At 33.7% G+C, this 26,471-nt stretch overlaps 3 protein-coding genes across 3 annotated transcripts; 1 reads left to right on the plus strand and 2 right to left on the minus strand.

Annotated features, from left to right (window-relative positions):
- Positions 1-1,804: 1,804 nt before the first annotated feature.
- LOC110721051 (serine/threonine-protein kinase WNK8-like) lies at positions 1,805-3,091 on the minus strand. Its single transcript, XM_021900169.1, has one exon. It carries the CDS (start codon positions 3,089-3,091, stop codon positions 1,805-1,807), a length of 1,287 nt encoding a protein of 428 aa, XP_021755861.1.
- Positions 3,092-9,917: 6,826 nt separating this feature from the next.
- Positions 9,918-12,987, minus strand: LOC110721053 (peroxidase 12-like). Its single transcript, XM_021900172.1, has 3 exons — positions 12,668-12,987; positions 11,732-11,926; positions 9,918-10,774 (listed from the first exon to the last, which is right to left on the minus strand). The coding sequence occupies exons 1-3, from the start codon at positions 12,905-12,907 to the stop codon at positions 10,154-10,156; spliced, it is 1,056 nt and encodes a 351-aa protein (XP_021755864.1). The 5' UTR covers positions 12,908-12,987; the 3' UTR covers positions 9,918-10,153.
- Positions 12,988-16,422: 3,435 nt separating this feature from the next.
- LOC110721052 lies at positions 16,423-18,071 on the plus strand. The gene is made up of 3 exons (XM_021900170.1): positions 16,423-16,775; positions 16,921-17,566; positions 17,667-18,071. Exons 1-3 carry the CDS (start codon positions 16,423-16,425, stop codon positions 18,069-18,071), a joined length of 1,404 nt encoding a protein of 467 aa, XP_021755862.1.
- Positions 18,072-26,471: the final 8,400 nt, after the last annotated feature.

Raw genomic sequence — 26,471 nt, forward strand, 5'->3', positions numbered from 1 at the left:
ATGCATTTTAAGTTGATTTTTAGCAGAGATGTCACAATACGATTAACCAAGTATAAGTGCTGGATTAACATGATCAGACTCAAGCTAGCTGAACAACAAACTCTAATTGTATAACAACTTCATAGTAACTATCTACAAATAAGAAATCATAGAGGAAATCTTTAATTACACAACAGATGCTTATAAAGAACTAAAAACGAATTACATATAATGGAGTTAAAACTACAAATTTACTAGCTTACTCACCAATATAATGTTCTGTTTTCCAAATCAAACACTTACGAATGACTATTAATCGACAAATCAATGAGGAAAATCGAGCAATCATATATACTCAACTAAGACTATCTCTAAGGCTAAAACATGTCTAAATTATAGTCACATTTATAACACTAACATGAAAGAATATCACCCAACAGTCTATTTTTATACATCTTATTAAAGAATCAATTTAAGCTTAGAGTTTGTTGCAGCAAACCATGATGACAGGCTTCTTGATGCCTCTTCTTCTATTATCCTTAGACCTTCCGTCTCGCTGAAATTCTGTGATGAGTTGTTTCACATTCTCATAAACCAGCGCCACTTCAGCAGACAAGTCGAATTCTACAGCAATGTTCTCCATGATATCAGGAATTGTATCAAATCCGAGTAAGAACTCAAAATGTATCTTTCTAACCAAATCATTGCGAATCATCCTCAAAGTAATAGATATCAATACATCCTCTGACATTATCCCCTGTAACCTGAATTTTTTTTATCTCTACTATAATAGAAACGTTGGGGTAGTTATTAAGTTGTTAGTTTTATAGGAGAAATCAGTTAAGTCGGTTATTAAGATCAAGAAACAGAAAATGGGTTTTCTTGATTTTTATATTATAGTTAAATAAATATCTTTAATTTGCTTTTTAATTAATAGAAATCTTAACTTTAATTTAAGATATATCTAATAAATAAAAGTCACTGGCTCACAACAATGTGTAATCTCGAATGAATGGTGTAACAAAATAACTAAATGAATCAAGTAGGATGATAAAATCTTTCATTCCCATATGAGTTCATGTGTCTGTTCTTTCCGATTTGAATGTACACGTTTGCAAATATTGACCAGAAATATTGTTAGTTGCTTATCAGTGAGTAATAAAACAATTGAAAACTAATAAATTTCATTAAAACGAATAAAATAAGACCCGACATAATTATATGTTATGTCTTATATATTGATCATAATTTAGAAGATTTTCCAACTTATGAATAGTATCAAAATAAGAAATGAAAAGAACATTTGGGGACGAGGGGAGTACTAATTTAAGAATTATAAATCAAAATTTGTTACTAATCTTGATTAATAATTTATTAATGTCTCACTTTTAATGAACTTCTTAAAATGTAGGGGCTGGTGCATATGTTGTTACTCTCTTAAGAAATAGCATTAATAATTATGTACTAAGAATCATACAATTACAAACAAAACATTAATCATAGTAAGAAAAGTATTAATTATATTGTATAGGAAAGCTTTTGTTACACAATATATGCTTGTAGTACTTAACTACAAATTAACTAGCTAACTCACTAACATAATGTTCTGTTTTCCAAATCAAACACTTACAAATTGAAAGACAATTAATCGACAAATTAAAGAAAGCAAAACAAAGGTAGCTAGACCTAAAGTGGAGCAATCGTATACAATTAAGACTCAACTAAGACTAAGACTCAAAGTATCTCTGACATGCCTAAAATTATAGTCACCTTTATTACACTAACATAAAAGAAAATCATTGAATAGTCTATTTTTACTAAAGAATCAAATTGATCTGGGTTTATTGCAGCATAACCAATTTGGTAGCTTCCATTTCCTGTTGTTACTTCTTCTATTATCCTCAGATGAGTCAGATCTTCCGTCTTGTGTCTGCTCTGTGTTACTGTCATGAGGTTCATGCAGAAATTCTGTTATGAGTTGTTCCATATTCTCTGTAACCACCGCGATTTCTTCAGCAGACGAGTCAAATTCTACTGCAATATCCTCCATGATATCAGAAACTGTATCAACTCCAAGCAAGAACTCAATATTCATCATTGTAACCATATCAATGCCATCAGTAATAATCCTCAGAGTAATAGAAATCGATACATCCTCTGACATTATCCCCTGTAACCTGAATTTCTTATCTCCACTGTCAAATTCCTTCAGTACTTCTGCAGGCGGCTGCAGTAGTTCAGCCACTTGATGTCGAACAGATTCTGTCAAACTCAGATTACCAGCAGCATTACTAGTACTAGCAGTCGATGTTTCAGTAACATCGACTGCAAAAAATGAGTCATCTAAAAGTTCCAATACCGTGGTTCTTGGAGAAGGAGAGAGACACTTGGTACTAAACCGCTCAATTTCTTTATTTTCCACTCCGGCTAGCACAGCCAACTTGTAAGTCATCGAATCACCGCGGCCAAATACCAGCTGACGCATCCTGAGCTCACCGTGTAGTAATCTTCTGCTATCCGCCATCTCTGCTACTGTAGCCCCAAACTTCTCTATGTCTTCTATAACCCTTCGCTGACCGTACTCCTTTGCGATTCCGAAGTCTCCTAGTTTAATCGTGCCCGTGCTACCATTAACAAATATGTTAGCACAGTTAATGTCAAGGTGACAAACAGGCTGATCACGAGTATGAATATAATGTAACGCGCTTATAATCTGTCTACACCAATTCTTGATCAACGCGGTATTAGCAACAAGATCATGTTTCAAAATGTAGTTTCTCAAGTCCCCTGAAGGACAATACTCTGTAATCATGTTCACGACTTTGTTGGGTCTATCTAACCAATGATCGTAGCATTTAATTATGTTTTCGTGTTCTAATGGCATCGATAATTCAGCTTCAGCACAACTCTCAGACTTCTTTATTTCCCTTGTAAATGGTATCTTACTCCAAGCAATTTCAATGCCTTTAATCTCATCGAACCCCAAGTAAACTCTTTTGAAGGAGCCGCTTCCTAAGGGTTTGTCGGACCTTGCGAATATTCTAGCCTCATCTCTTTCTCCTCTTTTCTCTCTTTCCACAATCCTCCATTCGATTGAACTCGAAGATGCCATTACTAATTTAGTACGTAGCAATAAGAAATTTAGTACGTAGTAATAAGAAATGATAGAACAGAACGAATGAATGAAAGAAAGAAAGAAGCTAAGGTTTGTGATGATTTTAATGGATGAAAAATGAAGGGATATATAATTTTGAAGAAGAAAGTAAATAATAGAAATGGATTGTTGAAATATTTATAGTGGTAGTTTGTTATCAAGCTGTTAGTTTTGTTGGGGAAATCAGTTAAGTCGGTTATCAAGATCAAGAAACATAAATGGGTTTTCTTGATATTTATATTGTAACTAAATATCTTTATTTATCAAAAAAAAAAAAAATTAATTTTAATTTAAGATATTTTCTTGGAAAATAATAAATAAAAATGAATAGCTCTAACCGTAAGGGATATACGTAATCTCGAATGAATACTGAAACAAAATAAATTGATGTTGCTAATCAATTCACTCCCATATTATTACTTTGGAATTCAAAATTAACACGTGTTGCTAATCTTGATTAATTAATAATTGATGTTTACACTTTTCATTAGCTTCTTAGTTCTTGATTTTAGGACGGGTGCATATAAGATATGACCATTGTTACTCTCCATTTCGAAATGTATTAACAATGCTTATTATTCCGTATTAATATAGATCTACCTTATTTTTACTATAACATAAATTGAACGATTGTGATGGAAAAGTATTACGAAGTACAAGTCTATAACACACCCTTACTAAATGTCATGTAATAACAAGTTCTAGGCCTTCTAGAAGATGCATTATGTACTAAACGTAAAGGTGATCATGGACCGGAATAGGCTTTGAATTGCCAAAAAATAAAGACCCATTTTGGGCCAAGCCTTCGATTGAGGCCCAACTTCACTCCGAAAAAGTCGCGTCCAAACCTCTTAATTCAGGTCAAAATCGGATCATACCAAAATTTTAACTAAAAATGGACGCAAATTATAATATGCACCATGGTGCACCTTAAATTGTGTGCACCACCAATGAGTTGATGCCACGTAATTAGTAGTTGCCAGCTGTAGCTTTCTTCTTTCAAATTCTCAACGTTCTTCCCTTTTCTATTTCATGTGTTCTTTCCTTTTTTAATTATTTTCTAATTTCTCAATTCCTTTTCTTCAATTTTCTTCTTAAACTTACCTGATTTTAAATCATCATACATAATTTCTCTCTCCTCTATATTCTCTCTTCTCTATCTTTCTCTCTTCGTATATTGAATGCGGTTATCACCATTGTTTATTCCTCTGTTTTGATTGAATTTGGCTGGAATTCTCCTGGAATTACCTTCATTATAAAAGCAAATTCGACTAATGAGATAGGATCGAGAGGAAAAATCTTGCATTTAATTTAATATTTGACTGGTTTTTTCCCGGAGAAGATGATGATGGTTCGACGGAGTAGTTGAGGCGAAATAGGTGGCGATGGATTTTAGCTATATGAGGAGATTAATTTAGGAAGAAATTAATTAGGAAAAGTATATCTAACTTGCAGAGTATGTGGAGCTTCATTCATGGTGAATGTTGCCTAACTTGGAGAGAGAAAGTAATAAAGTTGTTAATGTATATCCTCATATAGTCATATCTGACTTACTTTGGTTAATTTGATCAAAAAAAAAAATCAACTTAGCTTGGTATCAATTAAACAATCACGCATCCCGTCAAAAAAAAAAAATAAACAATCACGCACATTCATATAATTTTCAATACATGAACCCCTTTTATTTAGTTCATGTGTATAGAATCGATCATTTTCTCATTTTATTATGAACATTCCTGTATTCGTTTATATTTTGGTAATTTTGAACATTTTTGTTAAAAATTTGAACATATGAAACGTATCCTATGTAAGTAAATTTTTACCGGTATATATTTTGGAATTTTGAACATCTTAATTATAATTCTGAACATGCTATACATTTCTTATGAACATTTCTTTAGATCTATGAACATTATGAACAGTACATCTTAATTATAATTCTGAACATATATTTAGGAATTATGAACATCTTAATATACAGATTGGTTATTAACATATATTTTTAATTATATTTTTCAGTGAATAAAGAATAAATCTATTCTAACTCAATAAAGAAACAAGTCAGAACATATAAAGAAGTCTTTTCACTACAAGAAAAATCACTTTTCGTGGCAATTATTTCGTAGCGATTGTACATTCGTTACAATATGCAAGTATGTTTATGAAATAACTAAGGATGTCGTATCATTTTTACAATCGCCATGGTTTTCCAATATAAAATCGATACGGAAAACATAATAATACATATCCACACTATTTTTACACATTTATATAATTTTGAGAAATCGCATCATTTACAATCGCCACTTAATCCTAAAAATCGATACGAAAAGCCTTTACAACACTAGATATATAAATATTGCTTGACAAAGAGTACATAAAATATGTCATAACTTATTGGTGAAACATTTAATATAAGAGTTTGAGGTTGCATGTTCAAATCTTGTAAAGATCATACGCATGTTTTTTTTTTGGAAGAAAATGAGTTAAACATTTATAGCGATTGTAATTGCTACAATAATCACCACGATTGGATGTAGTTTATCATATCGATTATTGAGGCCAACCCCAGCGATATTGAAAACCACTACTAAAGGCTAAGGCAACGGAGGATATTGTATCGAATGACCATTCGTTGGGAAATCTTTTTGTTGCAATTACAATCGATACTAAAGGTTAAAATAATCGCTACGAAAATGTTATTTTCTTGTAGTGTTTGAGCTATAATGGTTATGCTTTTTGATTTGAACTTCTAACGTAATTTCATGAACATATGTTATTTATGAACATACATATATATTTTGCATTTGCTTAAAAAAAATTGTTTTTTTTAAATAAGTGGTTAAGAATTTGTTATATATTTTGTTATTAATTAGATATATGAACCTATATGTTACATTGGTTTTGAACATATATTCATTCTATATACGAGTGCTAAGTAATTTTATACAAGTGGATACGAAGTATGGAGTATTAAGTTTGAACATTCTACTTTCATAAATTGAACACTAATTTTTTTTTAAATGAACATAATAGACGTATTTTCTTATTAGTTGTTATTAAGAGCATATGATCAATGGACATAGTACTATACCTGTATTATAGCTTTTTTTCTCACCGAGATAGTAATAAGTCCTTGTATAATAGGCTAATAGCTTCAAATAAAGAACAAAAGTGGTAATACATTACTATATATGTTGATAGCTGGTTTGTATGAGGTGAAAGATTTATAAGCAAACTCATACGTTAAAATATGTAAAATAATAACATAGAATCTGGCATACAACATGTAAATGACAAATAAATATTAAGTACAAAATAATAAAAATCAACTAATAATAAGAAATTTAAAATGAATGAAGAACCATGATAATAAACCTATAGGTATGTATTTATTATATTGAAAATGAATATGATAAATGAACAATTAGAGTACAATTAATGAACATATTTTGTCACATGCATATATAGTACATGAATGAACAATTAGAGTACAACTTATGAACATATTTTGTCACAATTCAACGCCCTTATTATGTTCTTATGTTATTTGGATTTGGATTTTTAGCTAGCAACACAGCTCATATTTCGTAACCTTGCCTCCTCTTTTCTCCAATTCATTTTATTCATTCATGTACCAATTTCTTCGCCCATACAAAAATGATAGGGTGAGTCTTTTTGGATGCAGAATATTTCTCTTTTGAGCACGAACTCATCAAAACAACAGTATAACATAAGCAACAAGCATAAGAATATGAACAATACGTATTTAGAATGAACAAATTAAACAATATTAATTAATATGAACAATAAGCATAAAAATATGAACAATAAGAATTAGAATATGAGCAATGTGCATTAGCATAAGAACAAACGACTTTGGTGGCTTTTCACTTGATTCTGATGCCTTATCAGAAGTTTCAGAGGGCTAGTCTGTTTCTTCTAGTGGCATATCAGAAGTTTCAGGGGGGCTTTTCTGTTTCTTCTAATGGCTTATCAGAAGTTTTGCTTCTCAGAAGTTTCAAAGGGCTTTTTTAATTTCTTTTGGGGCTTTTCTATGGCTTCTGGTTGCTATTAAGATGTTTTCGAGGGCTAAGCAGATGTTTGTTGTGGCAGTTCAAATGTTTGTGGTGGTAGTTCAGATGTCTTCGGACTGTTAATAAAAAATAAACAACATAATGAAAAACAATGAACACCCAAACAAATTTGAACTTCATAAAGCATAAGCTATATGATCATAAATAATAATTAATATGAACATGAAACATAAAATATATGAACACAAATATTGAAGTGGGGGTTGTTCACTGTTCTTTAGGGGGATGTTCAGTGGTTATATTGTGTTGTTTAAAAGTTTTTTGAGGGTGTGCAGTAGTTGGTTTGCTTATTATTAAATATTAAACAACAAAATAAGGAAACACACAACATCCAAACAAATTATTATTTCATCATACCAAAATACTTAATATAATTTATACACAAATTATTACTTCATAAATTAAAGTGTGTATATATATATACACACACACAACGTATATGAACATCAAACATGAATTATATGGGCACAATTGCTACTTCATAAATTAAATTATTACTTCATAAATTAAAGTGTGTATATATATATACACACATACAACGTATATGAACATCAAACATGAATTATATGGGCACAAATTATTACTTCATAAATTAAAGTGTGTATGTATATATACACACACACAACGTATATGAACATCAAACATGAATTATATGGGCACAATTGCATTGTTAGCATTGCCTCCACTAAGTTCAGAAGTTTTTGAAGGTGGTATAGAACTTTATGGTGTTTGTACAGAACTTTATGGTGATTGTACAAAAGTTTCTGGAGGTGGAACAGAAGTTTCTGGAGTGGGTGGTATAGAAGTTTGTGAAGGTTGTTCAGAATTTTCTGAAGGTAGTACAGAAGTTTCTGGTGGCTTCTCTTTCTTATGGGTTTTTTCTGTTTCAATGGGCATCTTTGGTTCAGAAGTTTGTGGATGTTGTTAAGAAGGTTTTGAAGTGGGTTCAGTGGACTATTAATAAAAAAAAAAATAACAATATCATTAACATTTGAAACAAATATATGAATGTAAAGCAAATTGAATATCATAGTAAACAAAACATATATGAACATAAATTGAAGTGGAGGCTGTTTAATGTTTTTTGTTCAAAAGTTTCTTAAGGGTGTTCAACACAATATTAAATAGAACATATGCCAACGTAAATTGAAGTGGGGGATGTTTAGTGGTTTTTTTCTTGTTGTTCACAAGTTACTTAATGGTTGTTCAAACAAAAATAAAAAATAATTAAAATCAATGAACATGCAAACAAATATACAAACATAAACATGGAATTGTGGGTTGTTCATTTGTTTATAAGCGATGTTCAGTGGTTTATTTTGTGTTGTACAAACATAAATTATATTTCAAACCAAACAACGTATATGAACATTAATCAAGAAATATATAAACCAAAATATACATGTTTGTTGGACTTTCTGAAATTTCTTTGTCTAATTCTTCCAATATTTTTTGATCAACAATTTGACTTGACTTAGATATATCTTCTAATTTCTTCTTTTTTGGTGTTTTGACTTTGAACATTTTGCTTAATAACCTGTTCAAAAAGTTATGGTTCAAATTAGTATTCAATTTTAAAATTTTCAAATTGTGAATTTAAATAATAAATTACTTACATATCATCTTCATCCTCTTATATAGGAGTAGATACTTCTGATTTTCTAGCAAAAAAAAAATTGAAAGAAAAAAAAATCAAAACGACAATTATTTTAACAAATTTAACGAAATCGTATCAAAATTAAAGTAATTTAAGTGATGTTCACCTTTTTGAAGTTGTTTTTAGTTGTTCTTCATCGTTCGCCATGGAAGACTATCAGTTTTTAGAGAGAGAAAATTGAAGAGATGAGTGAGAAAATTGAAAAGAGGAGAGAGAAATGCAAATGAATTAATTGAAAGAAGTTTATAATTTATGAGAGGAGAGAGAATATTTTTAAAATGATTAAAAAAAAATAAAATGGTTGTTTAAAATTCAGAACAATTATTTTTTTTATAAAAAAAATCGAATCACGTGTGTTGGGTGTGGTCAGCGTGTGGGTTTCAATAGTTGGGCGTGGATTGTTTGTCTGGGCTCCGTTTGTTGGACGCGTATTGGGCCTGGTGCACCTAATTCTAGGTGCACCATGGTGTATATAACACCAATTGAAAAATGGATGATAAATGTTATACAAAGTATAGAATAGCAATTTCAAAAAGAATTGATTTGTCCTTGTCATGCTGGAATTGCAAAAAGTATAGAATTAAAAAGAAATAAAGGGTATACTGATAAATCTAAATGAGAAACAGAGCCATCTACAACGAAATCAAGGAATGCTACATTGCTACAAGTGCAACGAAAGCAAGCTAGGCACGCATTTATAAGAATTATTATAACTGAATTTAATTTCATGTGTTCCCTCAAAAAAACAAAAAAAAAAAAAACAAAAAAAAAACAAAACAAAAATTAACTTCATGTGATTGCTAAATATGGGTATGGGTTGGGCCGTGTTCCTTGTAAGCATACGTGCCGTGTCAGCGTGTCTCTTGTTCAAGTGGCCCATGTCTAGAGTGGCCAAAGGATACAACTCATACAAGTAAAGTTTATATCATAAAAAGGGCTGCAGCTTGCATTAGTAATTTTGTAAGTGTAACGTTTTTTCGGCCTAGTGATTTTGTCCATGAGATCAATCCATGGCCAAAATATGAAGGTGTTGACAACAAATTCAAAAGGCTCATAAGCTCATATAGCATCATATTACATGAAGCGAGGATGGTTACAATGCAACTGAAAATATAAGTTTACATGTAACCAATACCTTTGATATGATCATACTAAGCACAGCTTATTCTATTACATAATACACACATAGAAGGCCAATGACCAAACACACAAAACAAACAAACACAACTTTAAACTCGAACGTTACATTACATTATTTGATGATCTTTAGTATTGAGCAAGTCGTCCTTGTTGCTCATCACCTACAATAGACCAAGAGCCCATACTGTTACCATTCCTCGCGGAGCAATTTGCACGAATCTCCCCTTGTGATCCGGTCAGTACGCCAAGTTGGCCCATCTTAACCATACCATCTATGAACTTTTCAAAGAACAATGTTTGGTTAACGGCAAAGCTTTGGACTATACTCTTGGTCCTTGAATCGGTATATAAATCTTGATCAGACGTAAACAAGCCTTGACGATTCATAAGGTCAACAAAGTACTTGTTGTCGAAAATGTTAGGGGTACGAAGATCCAAATTGGTAGTGTTTGTAGTGTTTGAAGCAGGGCATGTGAGCTTAAGGTTATTAGCGAAGGTTTTATCCATGTTCGGGTCTTGCTGGGGGTAAAGTCGGTTGGTGAACGACGTACAATGGCCGATGCCAATGGTGTGACCACCCGAGAGGGCGACTAGATCGGTTGCGGTGAAGTTTTTGGAGGTAAATAAGTTGAGATTTTGAGTAGTGTTGAAAGTTGGTGGTGGTAGATTGGCTAATGTAACGTTTGATGTTGCAAAATTTTGACTATCCCTTCTTCCTAAGGGTATGTTATAGTATGGTCCACCTGACTGCAAAATAACATGCCAAATAGTTAGAATTATAATTCATGAAAAGTTCTATGTGATAATTTCCTTAGTATATAGAATTTACTCTTTCTGTCTTGAAATATAAGATAAATACTATTGCTATACTTATTTTATTTATTAGTTTGACTACGAGTCTGTTCATATTTACTGAAATTAACTAAACTGATTAGAGCTAAACTGAACTGAGCTTAATAGAGCTTAAATGAATATTTTATGAGAGAAGGAAATTAGAAGATGGACTGAAATGAACTGAACTCATTAGAGCTAAACTGAACTGAAATTAAGCTGAAATGAACAGGCCCTACGTGTTTAAAAGACAAATGAGTTTTTATTTGAGGGCTAAGGGAACCAATCGTACAATTTTCACCCAATAATGCCTCATTTTAATTAATTTGTGCATCTTTTTTTAGCTTTAATACTAGCATAAGCATATGAGGTCTTTCATCAATTTGAACCCAAAAGATCTTATTCCTACTTTTCCTAATCAACTACTCGTACGATAAAAGTTATACATAAGTCAATTAATTCGACTGGATGAAAAACAAATATTACTGTATTCTTTGAAAAGTAGTCCAATTTAAAATCATTATAGCCATAATAGATTTATATAGGACCTTGCCTAAATTGCATTTAGACATAAACATGAAATATGAAAATATTATTATAATTTGGTCAACGTCAGGTCGTGTCACAAATTTGATATATAATCTGTACAATAAAATTGCTACCGTAAAATTTATTATGTGCAATTGCAAGGTCCAATCTAGTCAATCTCAAGATATTTTCTTAAAAATGTCTACTTATTATCAATCAATGTACTTCACTTCTCGTCATTCTCGATCTACAGTACAACAACTCCTAATGGACCACAAACATAAATATACCATAAATGTTTGTGTAGAAATAATAAAGTACTCCATACTAGATAAGGTTTCGTACCAGTAATATGGATTCGCGAGCGGCAAGAGCAGTGATATCAGCACAGGACACAACTTGGCCACATTGGTTTTGAATTAGAGCTTGTATATCATTTATAATCTTGAATGCCGCCTGCCTCAATGTTAAGTTCGGGATTGCACTTTTCTCGCTTGGACCACTTGTTGATCCATCTAGCAATACTGAAGCATCACATCCCTTACGTTGCATATATAAACACGATTAGTATTATTTGACCACAAGTTTCAAGGAAATTGTAAAAAAAAATTAATTATGACTAAAACAATATACTCCTTATGATTTCTTTCTGTCATAGAAGATTTTTATCAATTAGTGTACTGTACTAACTAAACATAAGAAAAATACTACTTTTGTTTCATATTATTTGCAATAATTAGACATTTTTCCTCTCTAATTTATGTCAAATCGTTGTAAATAATATAAAACTGAGGTAGTAAAATAATTTTTGTCAAGTACAATGTCTAGGATCATGTTAATTAGCTAGATTTAATTTGTCTCAAAGTATTTTTGTAAAATCTCAACATTCGATTTTTAATTCTATGTACTTAAAGATATTAATTGCTAAATAAGTACAAGCAAATAAACTGAAAGTTGGGAGAAAAACAAGTAATAAGATAAATAAGGGACATTAATAAGTGAGCAATAACACAAAATGATTTGAAGCAAGTGATGTCTAAACAAGTGGTAAGTAGTAAGTTACGTTAACTAGTAGTACCACAAATTAAATTTCCAGATAGAGTAGTCTTAGGTCCGTACGTATACACCACATTAGCCATGTAGGCTTAATTTTTTTTTCAATGTATATATTCAAAATATTAATTTTAAGCGAAAATAACATTAAATCTATTATTGTTTGATGCATTATATAGTACATGTAAGGTACATATATATTAACAAATAGTTGAATGCATTATATACCTGAACAAAGCAATCATGGAAGTGAAGTCGAAGCAAACCCGCGGCTTGAGTAGTATCATTCTCAAGAACTTGAAGAAGATGAATCCTAACAATGGATTCCAAATTAGGGCAACTAGTTGAATAAAATGTGTATGAAAGGCCAGGCACAACGGGTACACTGCTTTGCTGACCCTCAGAAATTACAACTAGAAAAGATGAAACTATGACTAAAAATAGAACAAAATTATTTGATGAACCCATTTTTCTCAAGCTTAAAATTAATAAGCTTATCTCTCAAGTGTACGTGTTTTAAATGTGAGATTTTTCCACTGCAATAAGGGCCAATTTAAAGGAGGGGACAAACTAATAAAGCAGGTAGGAAAATAAATTTATTTCATGAAAAATTATTAAATCTTTTTTAAAAGGATTAGTTGAATAATAATAGATCGTTGTCAGAATGAATAGTGTAATATTTTTGTTATTTTCCACGTGGATGACTTGCTGCCTAGTATTCCGTGTTTTCAATTTTTCCATTCAAATAATTTGGTTAGATTTTCATATTCTACTTGTGGTTGGCTCAAGCTTGAAATATGTATCTCCTTGTCGATTTTAGGCATTTTCGCACACATTTATACTCTACCAAGGATTACTTAAGACAATAATCAATGGTATTTAGAGGTGTCAATTTCGATATTCGGCTTGGATTCGATGAGGTCAAATGGTCGGGTTTATTTTTAAACTTGAGTGATGCTAAATTATTCATGCTATGTAAATTTTAAATTGGATATTTTTTGTGTTGCTCGGTTTCGGATCGAGTTCGGTTGGAATTTAACACTTCTAATCGTCTTCAAATTCTCCGTCCGATTTTTAACGTTTGGATCAGTTTGACTTATTATTTGAACATCATGGGTTTTTTTATTGACATTTAATTAAAAAAAATATATAGACAGCAATTAGCTAAACATTTTATTTGCGAAGGAAGAAAGTAATTTAAATTTTACTCCATAAAAATTACTATATAAAAAAAAAAAAAAAAAAAAAAAAAGCTGTGTGTTTTAATTGTTATTCATAATCCATCACTCAATGTAAGAAAAAATGTACAAGTAAATTCAATCTTTAATCGTATATGTACTCCATATCATACTTTAATTTATCTATCCAAAATCCAATTGTTAGTTCTATTTGGTGTGTCTCATTTAATGTTCTACACAATTTTGGCACAAGTTTAAAATAAATTACAAAAATTTCGTTTTAATTTGCAGACATGACTTAGGGCCTGTTTTCATAAGCTGAATTCAACTGAACTGAAATGAATATATTATAAGAGAAGGAAATTATGAACTGAATTGAACTGAAAATAAACGTATAAGAACAGGCCTTTACTAATCTGATTAACTCTGAAACGACAAGCAAAGCTAGTATGTCCTGTACTTGAAGTGACTAGATCCATCAAAAATCATTTTGGACCTAAACTGCATCACTCAATTTGACCACTCTACTTATACTACACATAACACACCCTTTTGTAACACAAAATATTGGATGAGTTGCCCTCTTTGACAAGCAAATTAAAACTCCTAGTGAGAGAAAATCTTAGAGTGAGAAACCCTCACACATAATCCTTTTCTAAACTTCTTTCTTCTTACCCCAGCTAACTTGGAAAACTCTAGGCGCATAGTCCCTATGTATTAAGGATGCAAATAGGATGACATTTTTGTAAATATTGGGAATCTGAAGGTGAAAAATATGATGACAAAAAGTACCACTACTTGTATAATAGTACATAAAAAATACTATTCAAATAACTTATATTTTAATGGTACATTATACATATATAGTAGTACACAAAAATGTACTACTATACTAAAATAAAAGAGAAAATGTACCACCGAACTCTAGATTGTCTTCCTATGTACATGCCAAATATATAGTCCCTATGCGCCTAGATGCACTCAGCTAACTTCTTTGCTTTCCTGCTCCTGTTCTTCATTTTCCTTTTCTAAACTTAATAGTTCCTCTAATAATGTCTCGTTTTGTTGTTCCTACTACTTTCGTTTATCCTCATATTATAGGAGAGGATTATATTCCTCCTCCTCCTCTAGATGATGATTTGGACTTAGATTGGAATTGTAGTATTATAGGCCGTTGTTGGGATGATAGAACCGATTACAATCCTCTTATGATTCAGAGACTTGTTTCAAGATTTTGGCACCTGCGTGCTCCTGTTCGTTTCTTTCCATATGGTCGTGATTACATCTTTTTTTGTGGTACTCAGGCGGATGCTGAGGAACTTGACTCTAGAGGGTGGGTTCACTTCCGAGGTGGTTTGTTTGTTCTTCAAAGGCTTCGAGGTCACTCGGTGCCTCTCAATCTCAACCTTCACTTGGTTGACTTATGGGTTCAAGTGGAGGGTCTTCCAGTTCGTTATTCTACTCTGGATATAGCCTCAATTGTCTTATCCCATGTTGGAGAGGTAACTATGGTGGATGACTCTAACGGTCAATTTCTTATTCCATACCCTCGTGTTAATATTCTAGTTGACCTATCGTTGCCCTTGATTCCTGGTTGTTACTTTCCTACTACTAATAATCAAGTCACGTGGGTTCGTTTTAAATACGAGGGTATCTTTAGATTTTGCAAAAAGTGTGGTTTTGTCGGGCATAGTAGGAATTTTTGTACTTCGGAACAAGCATCAATTAATTATCATCTAGAGGCTCGCTTTCGTCAGCTCCACGAAAGCGGCGCTCGTGTGCTATATGGTCCTACCGATACCAATTTATATTCTAATGTCGTGCGAGGCATTCGCCCAGTTCGTGCAAATTGGACCACAGCAGTGTTCTTTGGTGATTATGATGATGAGGATCCGATGGAAAATTCTGCTGATTCTCGACCGTCTGATTATGACAGTGGTGGTCTAGGCTTTCCCTTGGCCTCGGACGATACTCGTTCAGGTTCCTCTGTTAATAATCATGCTATGGCAGACTTTTTTCCAGGTCTTTCTCCACCACCGGAGTCTGGTGTTTTCCGGAGCCGTCAACATGAAGTTAGGCGGAGACACTTAGGCAATACTCGCTCTATTCGAGAACATCTTGAAACTCAAGACTATGTTGACACTTCAACTCCACGTGTCACTCATGCATATTCCGATGGGAATGGTTGGCATCATGGTGTGAGTTGGGGATCAGGAAATTAAGAAGGGAATTCTTGTCTAAATGACTCACGTGATGGCTGGCGGCAGTTCTTGGACTCTTCTAATGTTCAAGATTTGTCTAACAATGTTCAAGCAGCCTCAAGTTTTGGACATGTGGGCCGTCATAACTCAGGTTGGGCCTTGAGTTCCAGAATTGTTTCCTCAGAGCCCAGTTCTCCTTCTACGAATGGGTTATATTATAATGGATATTCTAATGTTCCAAACTTGGGCTAGTCCAATTTTTCTAATTATCCATATTTTCAAGCTTCTCAAGTGGGTTTGAATTTGGATCAAGTCGTGCCTATTCCGAATTCGGATTTACCGTATTTTCACCTCCTCCTTTAGGCCCTTCCGGTCCGATTTTCGAAGATCCATTTGGGGCTGGCCCAAGTAATTGGGAGGGGACGACGGCGGCTGCGAATTCTCATTCACCATCACCTTCGCCGTCTCAGGCTATATAGCCGATTCTTCTTCACAAGCGTTCGAATTTCAGCCTGCTCTCCAACCTGATTGCGAATCAACCTCTAGTGAGCATGATTCTCTGGGTCCCGATTTGGATTCCTCTGTCTCGGACACAGTGGTTCCAATGGACTGCTCACCGCCTTTTTCGCCGCCAATGGAGGATACTGTTGTTTCCTCTCCATCTAAATCTTCAGCCTGTTCTCCTTTGCGCAAAGTTGGAAACAAACTGAAGACTTATTCTAGTCTTAAATTGAGAAAGAGCGGAGAGAAAATGTGGGAATGGGTTAAGCAACAAGGGCCTCGTAAGTGCGCGGGTGGCGCACTTTCTCCTTCTTCCCCTCCTCTTCCAGATGATCAGCAGCAACAATACTCAACTTCCCCTTGTCTTTCTTGTTTTCTTCCTTACAAGAAACGCAAGGCCGATGTTTCTTCTATCTCTCTTGAGTCTTCTGAGGGATCGGTGACCTCCCGGGAAAGGTCACCAAATGCGGGATGAAAGTGGCACTTTGGAATTGTAGGGGTTTAGGACAGGCGAACTCCCAAAAAATTCCTTATATTACCTCTCTAGTCCGCTCTCATGGTGTAGATATACTGTGTCTTTTGGAAACTATGCTTTCTGTAGATGTGTTGTGCGGAAATTAGCATCATTGCCTTTTTTGGGTTGTTGTGGCATTGATGCTGATGGCCTTAGCGGTGGTATGTTTATTTGCTGGTTTACTCCGTTAGGTTTAGTTCCTGTTTATAGTTCCCAAAATGTATATCTGTGTAAATTAGTACAAGGAGATGAAATAAAACATGTGATGTTTGTGTATGGTTCGCCCCATGTTACTAATCGTTCGGAGATTTGGTACTTGATTAGTAACATTATAGAATCACTTTCAAATGTGATCATTATTGGAGATTTTAACCAGGTGGAATACTTTTCGGACAAGTTAGGAGGTAACCTTTCAATTCCAGGGCAAATGGAATTTATAAATTGGCGTATGGGTTTGGATCTAGTAGATGTTCCTTTTTCGGGACCTCGGTATACCTGGACTAATAATAGACTTGATTCGGATCCTATTTTTGAGCGTTTAGATAGAGCTTATGCCTCCCCCACCTGGTTTCTGGAATATCCTGACACTAGACTTACTCATCAGCCAATTTTATTTTCGGATCACGCCGCAATTATTCTAGCCGATTCAGTTGATTCTGTTGATATTAAGCGACTCTATAAAATTGAAAACTGGTGTTTATCTGTTCCAGCCATACACGACATTATTTCTTCGGTTTTTTTCCATGTTTTTTCCTGGATCTCCCATGTTTGCTTTATAAAGAAAGCTTTCGGTTTCTCGAGATCGTCTTTTAGCCTGGTGTATTTCTCATAAGAAAGCTTGGGGTATTAACTGGAAACAACTGGTTTTTGACATTCACCAAGCCTCACGATTTCTTGATACTCGGGTTGATCGCTGTCTGTTTATTTCCACTAAGAATGAGAAAGTCGCAGAAGCACAGGCTGCTTATATTTTCTGGCAACAACAAGCTAAGATAAAATGGGATGCTCTCGGGGATTCGCATTTTGTCCTTCTTTTTTATTCTATTCAATCTCGGAAAAGAAATAATAGGATCTTTGGTCTCAGAGATTCAAACGGAGAATGGCATCGCAACCCTGATCAAATAGCTTCTATTACCCAAGCCTTCTACAAGGATCTATTCACAACTTCGGCATCTGCTTCTTCTTATGATGAGGAATGGTGGGATAGTCTCCAATTGCCTTCCCTAACCTCACAATAAAAAAACTTTCTAATGGAGCCTTTTTCTCTGGAGGATATTAGGACAACCATTTTTAGTATTGATGATAATAAATCTCCGGGTCCCGATGGCTTTCCCTCGGCTTTCTTTAAAAACTGTTGGGATGAGGTAAGCCCATCAGTGACAACTGCGGTTCTACATTTCTTTGCTCATGGTTATTTGTTGAAAGATTGGAACCGTACTTTTTTGACATTAATTCCAAAGGTGGACTTATCTCTCAGTTTCGCCCGATTGGTTTATGCAATGTCATTTACAAATGTGCTGCTAAGAGTGTCTCACCAGTCGTCTTCGTCAGGTGTTACCTAGTCTGGTTGCAGATTTTCAAAATGCTTTTGTCCCGGGTCGTCTCCTCTCGGATAATGCTTTAATAGCCCACGAGGTCATTTCCTTCATGAATAAGTCGAAAGCTAAGAAGAGGTTCTATGCAGCTATCAAGTTGGATATGAATAAGGCTTATGACAGGGTTAATTGGGAGTTTTTGTTTAGACTACTCCAAGCTTATGGTTTCCCGCCTTATTGGATTCACATTATTCGTCAATGTGTTTCTACAGTCTCTTATCAAGTACTGGTTAATGGGAATCCTCTTCAGACTTTTCGTCCTCAATGTGGTCTTCGTCAAGGCGATCCTCTTTCTTCCTATCTATTTGTTCTCTGCATGGAAATCTTGTCTGCTATGATTCAAAAGGCGGAAAGAGCGTCCCTCTTCAAAAGAATTTGCATTTCCTGAAGTGCTCCTATGGTTTCTCACTTGTTCTTTGCTGACGATTCCTTATTATTTTTACAGGTTACTCCTGAAGCCTATGAAAATCTTTCTGGTCTTCTATCAGATTTTTGCTCTTTGTCTGGACAGGTGATTAATTTACAAAAATCCTTTGTTAAATTTAGCCCCAATACTCCTGAGGACTATAAGGATTTCCTTGCTCGAAGTCTAAAGCTTCAAAGTAAGCCCACACTGGGTTCTTACTTAGGTCTGCCAGTGGATCTAGGGCGCAGAAAAGTTTCTGATTTTAGTTTTCTTATAGATAAGGTGGTTCAGCGTTTAGCGGATTTCGCCTCTTTGGGCCTTTCCTCAGCAGCGAAGTTGGTTGTTATTAATTCGGTTTTGTTTGCTTCGTTTAATCACGTTATTTCAGTTTTTCACATTCCCACTTCGATTTGCTCAAAGATTGACAACTTGTTGGCTCGTTTCTGGTGGAAGTCTGACTCTCGCTCTCGGGGTCTAGCTTTGTGCTCAAAGACTCTTTTACACCTTCCGAAGGGTTTGGGAGGTTTGGGGATTCGTCGTTTGAGCTCTTTCAATACTGTTTTGTTGGCTCGTCAGTGTTGGCGTATTCATCATCATCCTCAACTCTTAGTTTCCAGGCTTCTTTCAGCTAAATATCCTTCTATTCACAATCTTCGGTCTAGAAGGATTCCTGGTTCTTCTTGGGGATGTCAGGGTTTACCGCAAGGTCTGTCTGTATTATCAGATGGTGCGGCTTGGAAAGTTGGTTCTGGAACTCAGGTTCGTATCCTTGAAGATTCTTGGGTTCCAGGAGAATCTATATCTTTTAGAGATAATTGTGAGGTGCCTCTCCCGTCTCATGTTTGTTCCATCATCAATCCGCGTTCTTACGCGTGGGACACATCTATGGTTCATAAGCTATTTGATTCTTCCACAGCCAATCGTATTTTAGCTTTCGAACGGCCAAGTAGGCCAATGGATGATTTTGTATATTGGAAATTTACAAAGGATGGTTGTTTTAACGCCAAATCAGCCTACGCTATGATGCTCCGTCGCCTTGATTATAATGATGGCGCTTCTTCTGTTTCGTGTTCGTGGTGGAAGATGTTTTGGGTTTTACCTCTTATGCCAAAGTTTCAGTGCTTTTGCTGGAAGCTGCTTCATGATGCTTTGCCTCTCAATGGTGTTTTACAACTTCGTGGGGTTCCAGTGGACTCCACCTGTGTTTTCTGTCTTACTGAGAGGGAAATTGTGGACCATCTATTTCGTGATTGCCCTTTTACCACTCTTGTCAGGAGTAGAGTCCATATCATTTCTTCAATTGATGCTCGACAGGATGTTTCTTTCATAGATTGGTTCGTTAATTTGGTGGCGGATTTGCTGCAGGCTAAATCTTGGAAAATTACGGTCAACTTGGTATCCTTTCTCTGGGCTGTTTGGATTGCTCGCAATCATAAAGTTTTTCGACAGGCTGTCATTTCTCCTGATTTTATTCATCGTATTATGCAAGACTGGGTTTCTCGGAGTTCTATTGCTCAAGATTTTAAAGTTATGGTTAAAGCTTCTACTTCGGGATCTCGTATTGAGCGTAGTTCTCCTTCTTCGTATTGTTGTGTTCGAGGCTTTCCTGGGACAACTTCTGAAATCTGTCTAATTTGTGATGGTGCCTTTAATGCTCGAGATTATTCTGCTGGTGCAGGATGGATTTTCAGAATTCCAGATTCGGATTGGGTTTTAGGTGGTGGTTCTAGAGCTTTCATTTCTTCCTCGACCCTTCATTCGGAATTACAGGCCTGTCTTTGGGCTCTTAAAGCTGCTGATCGTCGCGGGTTTAGGAGGCTATTGGTTTACACAGATTGCGCTACTCTGTTTCATTTTGTTCAAAATAAGATTGGTCGAGATATTGCTTGCTTATGGATCTTTCAAGAGATTCTGGACGTCATCAACAGGTTTTCAACTTGTGATTTCAGGAAGGTTCCTCGTCAGTGGATTGTTCCGGCTCATTGGCTGGCAGGCCAGGCTTGTCGTCGTCAATTACTTTTTTGGTCTTTTTAGTTTTTGATTTTTTAGTTGCCTTGTTTCTTTGCTCGTCTTGTAAAAAAAAAACACCCTTTTGTATATATATCCCTAGAAATATTTCAATACTTATATTTACTAATTATAATGTTGGTTTTAGATCTACTTTCTTACAAGTTATAAATACTACGTATTAAGCAACTTAATGTATGCGTAACATATATATAAATTGAAAATCTATTACCATCACTAAATACAATCAGATTTTATACAATTTATAGTATAATCATATCTTTCTATGTATTGGTTTAAAATTTGTGGTTCATATCACTATATGATTGTGTGAATTCCTCATATTTTGTCGACTTTTGAAGCGATAAATATATTAAAATTCAAACAACTAACAATAAACAACTTTAGATTTGGTTTGTAATCTTGGATATATATTAGTTTTGTCTTTCGCATATTGTTGTAGTAGGAAGGAAAAATTAATCAATTAAAAATATTGACACACATGTTACTTATCTTGAAAAAGTAAACTTTCATTGACATTTTAAAAAGATAAATAAAGGACGGATTAGCTCATGTCATGTAACGTTGGTTAGCGGAAATAAGCAAATAATAACCACTATACATTCACATTATAGTAAGAGTACTGGTTTTTGGTCTCCGACAATAAATAAACTATCAGCCACATCAATAGGAGAGAAGTGATCGAGAACATAATCATTTAGGACTCAATGTCCCTTGGAAAAAGTAATACTCCCTCCGTTTTGTAATAATCATAACATAACATTAAGTGTTGCACAAAGTTTAACAAAAATTATAGGGCGTGGATCAAAAGTGAACTAAATAATACAGATAAAACTGGCCTTAACACGTAGAGCTATGGCTTGGATGCACCCAGCACCCTATAATTTACTTAGTGGTCAAAACATCACAAGCTAACGACTTGGGTGCAAAGCTCACCTTTAGTGAGTTTTTTGGCCACCATTCTCGCCGGAGTCGGTGAATTTATTCAATTTATGTGCTGAAAAATGTCCCGTAAAGGTTTCGGGGGTCTAAGCTCAAAACAAGCAAAAAAAAATAGTGTACATGTTTGGTGAGCATGTTATAAAGTATCTTGATTTGCATGTTATTGTTTTTTAAGCCAAATTGAGCCATTTATGCAATTTTTTTTGCTTGTTTCGAGCTCAATTTGGTCCCTTATATTTCAAATTGACCCCCAAAATCTTGCTTTATGGGACATTTTTGGCACGCAAATCAAAAAAATTCACCGGCTCCGATGAGAATGGTGGTTGGAAAACTCACTAAAGGTGTGCTTTGCACCCAAGTCATTAGTTTGTGGTGTTTGGCCTTTAAGCAAAGTTCAGGGTGCTGGGTGCACCCAAGCCATAATTCAGAGTGTTGAAGCCAATTTTGCCTATAATATAAGGTACACTTAGTGGGGGATATATTTAATTGTTAGTAAGAGAGAGTGAATAAAAAAAATAAAAATAAAAATTTAAGTGAGGTTAGTAGGAGAAAGAAATAGTAAAATAGTATTAGATCCTTACTAAATAAGGTGGTGTTGCTATTATTATAAAATAAATGTAAAAGACAGGTGTTGCAATTATTACGAAATGAGGGAGTACTATATTTGAAATAATAAAAAACAGATAGAAAACAACAAATTTTGCACATAAAACTTTACAAAGTCCAAATATATCAACTAAAAATCATGGAGAAAATATTAATAAATTGATTGAGACAAGCACAAAATGTCTTTGATTTCATTAAACTATTGGTGAAGTTTAATTCCGATCTAGATGTTTTTAAGTCAAGATTAAACTTGAGATCTATAATTGATCTAATCTAAGAGTAACACTAAGTAATAGTTAAGTAAATCTATTTATCATCTACTGGATACATGCTGAGTAATATACCGAATTTGATTTAGCTAGTCATGTTCATCAATTTAATTTAGGGCTTGTTCACATTTACTGAACTGAACTGATTGGAGCTGAACTTAACTGAACTGATTGGAGCTGAACTGAACTGAATTCAGATGAAATGAATATTTTATGAGAGAGGAAAATTAAGAGTTGGACTGAACTGAATTAAACTGATTGGAGCTAAACTGAACTGAACTGAATCAAATCCCTTGCCAAACCATTTTTTCTATTTTTGTTTAAGTATTTTCAATACACGTTTTGTTTAGTACTTCATTTTTCCCACAGTCATACTTTTTGTTTATCTATTTTTTTTCTTGACATTTAACACAAAAGACCTATTAATTTCTAGTATAATTTTTTTTGGTTCTTCATTGATTTTTTATTAATGTGTATTTTTTTTTCCTTTTCAATAAAATCAAACCATTATACTTCTGTCGTTACGAATTACTCGCAACAAGGGGTATTATTTGTGAAACATAAAATATTCTTTTGTTGCGAGTAATATGTAACGGAGGGAGTATATTATTTTACACCGTCATACTTTAAGTTTATAGAAGTATTATATTATATTTATTTCATTTTTATTATTGTATATTACATTTTCCTTTTCATTAAAATCAAAGAATATATACATGTATTATTTTACACCATCATACTTTTATTTTGTATAAGTACTATACTAATTCCGTTTCATATTTTCTGCAACTTTGGAATAATTTATATCGCATAAATAATACTGCAAAGTTACAAAAAAAAAAAAACGGAGGTAGTATACAATATAATTCGATATACATTAGTTAACAAAACTATCTTATGTTCGATAACTTTGAAAGTCTAAACCCATAACGACAAATTCCTAGAATCGCCACTGACATAAACCTTTTCAACTGGGGGTTTTCCTTGTGATAGAATACCATTATATTGTATTCTGGTGGCTTTCCCCATTGTAATACATTGTATGGTTGTATTACTTGTACTATCCCTTATATGAATTATACATTAGATAATTGGGTGGGCGAGTGCTTGACATTAAATGAAAAGGGAAAGGAAAATAAAATACATACTTGTAAACTTATGTCATCTATGACATATAAAATAGTTGAATATGTTGAAGATTATTCATGTCTGCCACCTCAGCTCGTTTCTTACATCAGCTAAAAACTTTTAAAAACAGAATGAAAAATTATGTTATTCATTCAGTTTTGCTTGTGTACATGTCAACAAAAGTTGTTATAGCAGTTGTTATAGCATCATAACAGAATTCTGTTATGATATGTAGTTTCTAGAAGGTTTTGTATTTAGTATAGAAGTTATTTTTATTAACATAGGATTAAGTATTCATTTATTTTTCCTTACACAATCAATACAAAAAAACCTCTTTTTCTATTTAGCTTCTAGCTTTCTCTCTAAAAGTTTCCTCTAAAATTTCTACCGAAAATCAAAAATCAAAAATCAAACATCAAAATGGTATCAGAGCTATTGAATTTGTTTGTGACTTGCTAAAGAATATGTATCCGATTGTTTAGCTCATCTTCTTGCCTTAGATTCTGCTGTTTCACTCAGGCGTGATCTTATTTTGTTCATCGATTTTTTTCTTTTGATTACTGAGAAAGCTGCTTGAATTTTCTGAAAGAGTTGTTTATTGTTGTTTGGTCATTTGATCGATTATAAATTAGTTTGTTGATTGTAGTATTTGTGGATCTTTTTTCTGGATTGAAGTTGTTAGTAGTTGATTGATTTGTTCAATTTTTTTTGTCGGTTTTTCTTCAAATTCTCTCCGAGTAAATCTTTTGAAAATGGTTGGAAATTTTGAGAGAATTGTTTTCCGTTAGAACCAAGATCTTTCAAGCGAGGGAGACCCAGACAATCAGCTTGATTGACGAAATTTTGTCAATCAGCGGATTGACGAAATTTTGTCAATCAGCCGTTGATGTGGGCCCTACACTGTCCTTTTTAGTAGTATTATATTCATTCGTACGGATTATGGTAATGGTTGGAATTTGCCATTTAGTGACATTAAAATTAACATTGTTACGATAAATTTCTTAAAACAAAAGTCTTTCTCCTGGATCGCCAATTTCTCCTCGATCACCATCTTCACGAAAATAACCGGTCGATCCACTGAGTTTACAAGAGGAAAATCAACATTATAGAGGCAAAATTCAACTCGTACCAGTTATGGGAAACAATTCTCAACTCTTTATAACCAATTATAACCACAATCAACATTTTAATCCACTATACTAAATCAATGTAAAACAGTAAAAGCCACATTCAGCAAAATATTCAAGTTAATTAAGCAATTCGAAAGCATAACCAATACATGAACTAGCTTACAGTGATTCAACTACGCCGAATTAGTAGTTAGTTTGCAGAAAGCTGGTAATTCCCCGAACTAGGTTGTAGGAATCTGTAGAGGAGGGCTAGTTTATGGGAATTGGTATCACAATCTCACCAATTTATTTGACAGAGGAAGGAGACTTATGATTTTCAATATCTCAAATTACAGCACACATCACATCTGTCCTTATAGTAACCGGAATTGATCTTCAATTGGTCGGAGAAGATGATTTCGCTCTGAAAATCATCAGACTTATTGGGTTTACAATTTGAGAAGGTAAAGTAAACTCACTGTAGACACCTAAAAATGTCTCCCCAAAACCAAACCCGATGATGAACAACCTTTCACCGCCATTATTGATCGGGTTGAGTACTTAATTTTTGGAGTGCTTAAATCCATATTTCTATTTCATAAACAAACCAATTCCTAGCTCATTTCCCCAAACCATAACTTATTTTCCTCTTTTCGTGCCTTTAAACCCAAAATAATTCATTTCGTGTCCTTTAAAATCATTCATTTCGTGTCCTTTTTATAAAACGTTTAATCCAGTTTATTTCGGTCCATAATCTGGGTCCAATGATTGAATAGTTGGATGGGGTTTGAAAAGAGCTTTCCAACGATATATTATAAGCCCAAATATGAGTTATAACGAATAAGTTATGGCCAAAATATTAAACTGAGCCCAAACCGAACCTAAGCCCACCTTACCTACGTCCCAATGATCATGTGGAGGGTCCAAAACCTACGACCCAATGATTATGTGGAGGGTCTAAATTATTTAATACCATTCCTAAACCAATTAGGATTAATTAGAAGCTTCTATAAGTTTCTAAAAGATCTTAATTATCCTTTTTTGAAAAGATAAGATTAAAGAGTTCGAAATTGAATAAAACTCCTCTTTTAAAGTCCTATTTCTATACGAATTGAAAGACGTTCAAAGATAGACAAATATTATTTTCGTGCCTCATATTTTTTATCTAAATTTTATATGATTGGATAGCCCTAGAAATTATCTTTCCAGTGATCTATTATAATATCAATTCCGAGCTATAACGGAAAAGATATGAATAAAATGTCAAATTCTATCCAAAACTGACGCCGTCTCACTATTTCGGCCATATCTTTTATTCTACAAAATATTTTAATCCTATTCTAATTGGGTTAGAAAGTAGACTTCAAGATCTTTCCAACGATATCTTATTCATCTTATTTAGATTTCTAGATCAAAAGATATGATAAAAACAAAAACCGCAAAAATTGTTGTCTTTCGCAAGAGTTTTATCCGATTCGAGTTCTTATCTTTTCTTATTTTTTCGACCCTTTTATTTTCTCTATAAATAGAGGTCATATCACCCCTTTTCCAATCA

Source organism: Chenopodium quinoa, unplaced genomic scaffold, assembly GCF_001683475.1.
Source record: "Chenopodium quinoa cultivar QQ74 unplaced genomic scaffold, ASM168347v1, whole genome shotgun sequence".
NCBI classification, from domain to species: Eukaryota; Viridiplantae; Streptophyta; class Magnoliopsida; order Caryophyllales; family Amaranthaceae; genus Chenopodium; species Chenopodium quinoa.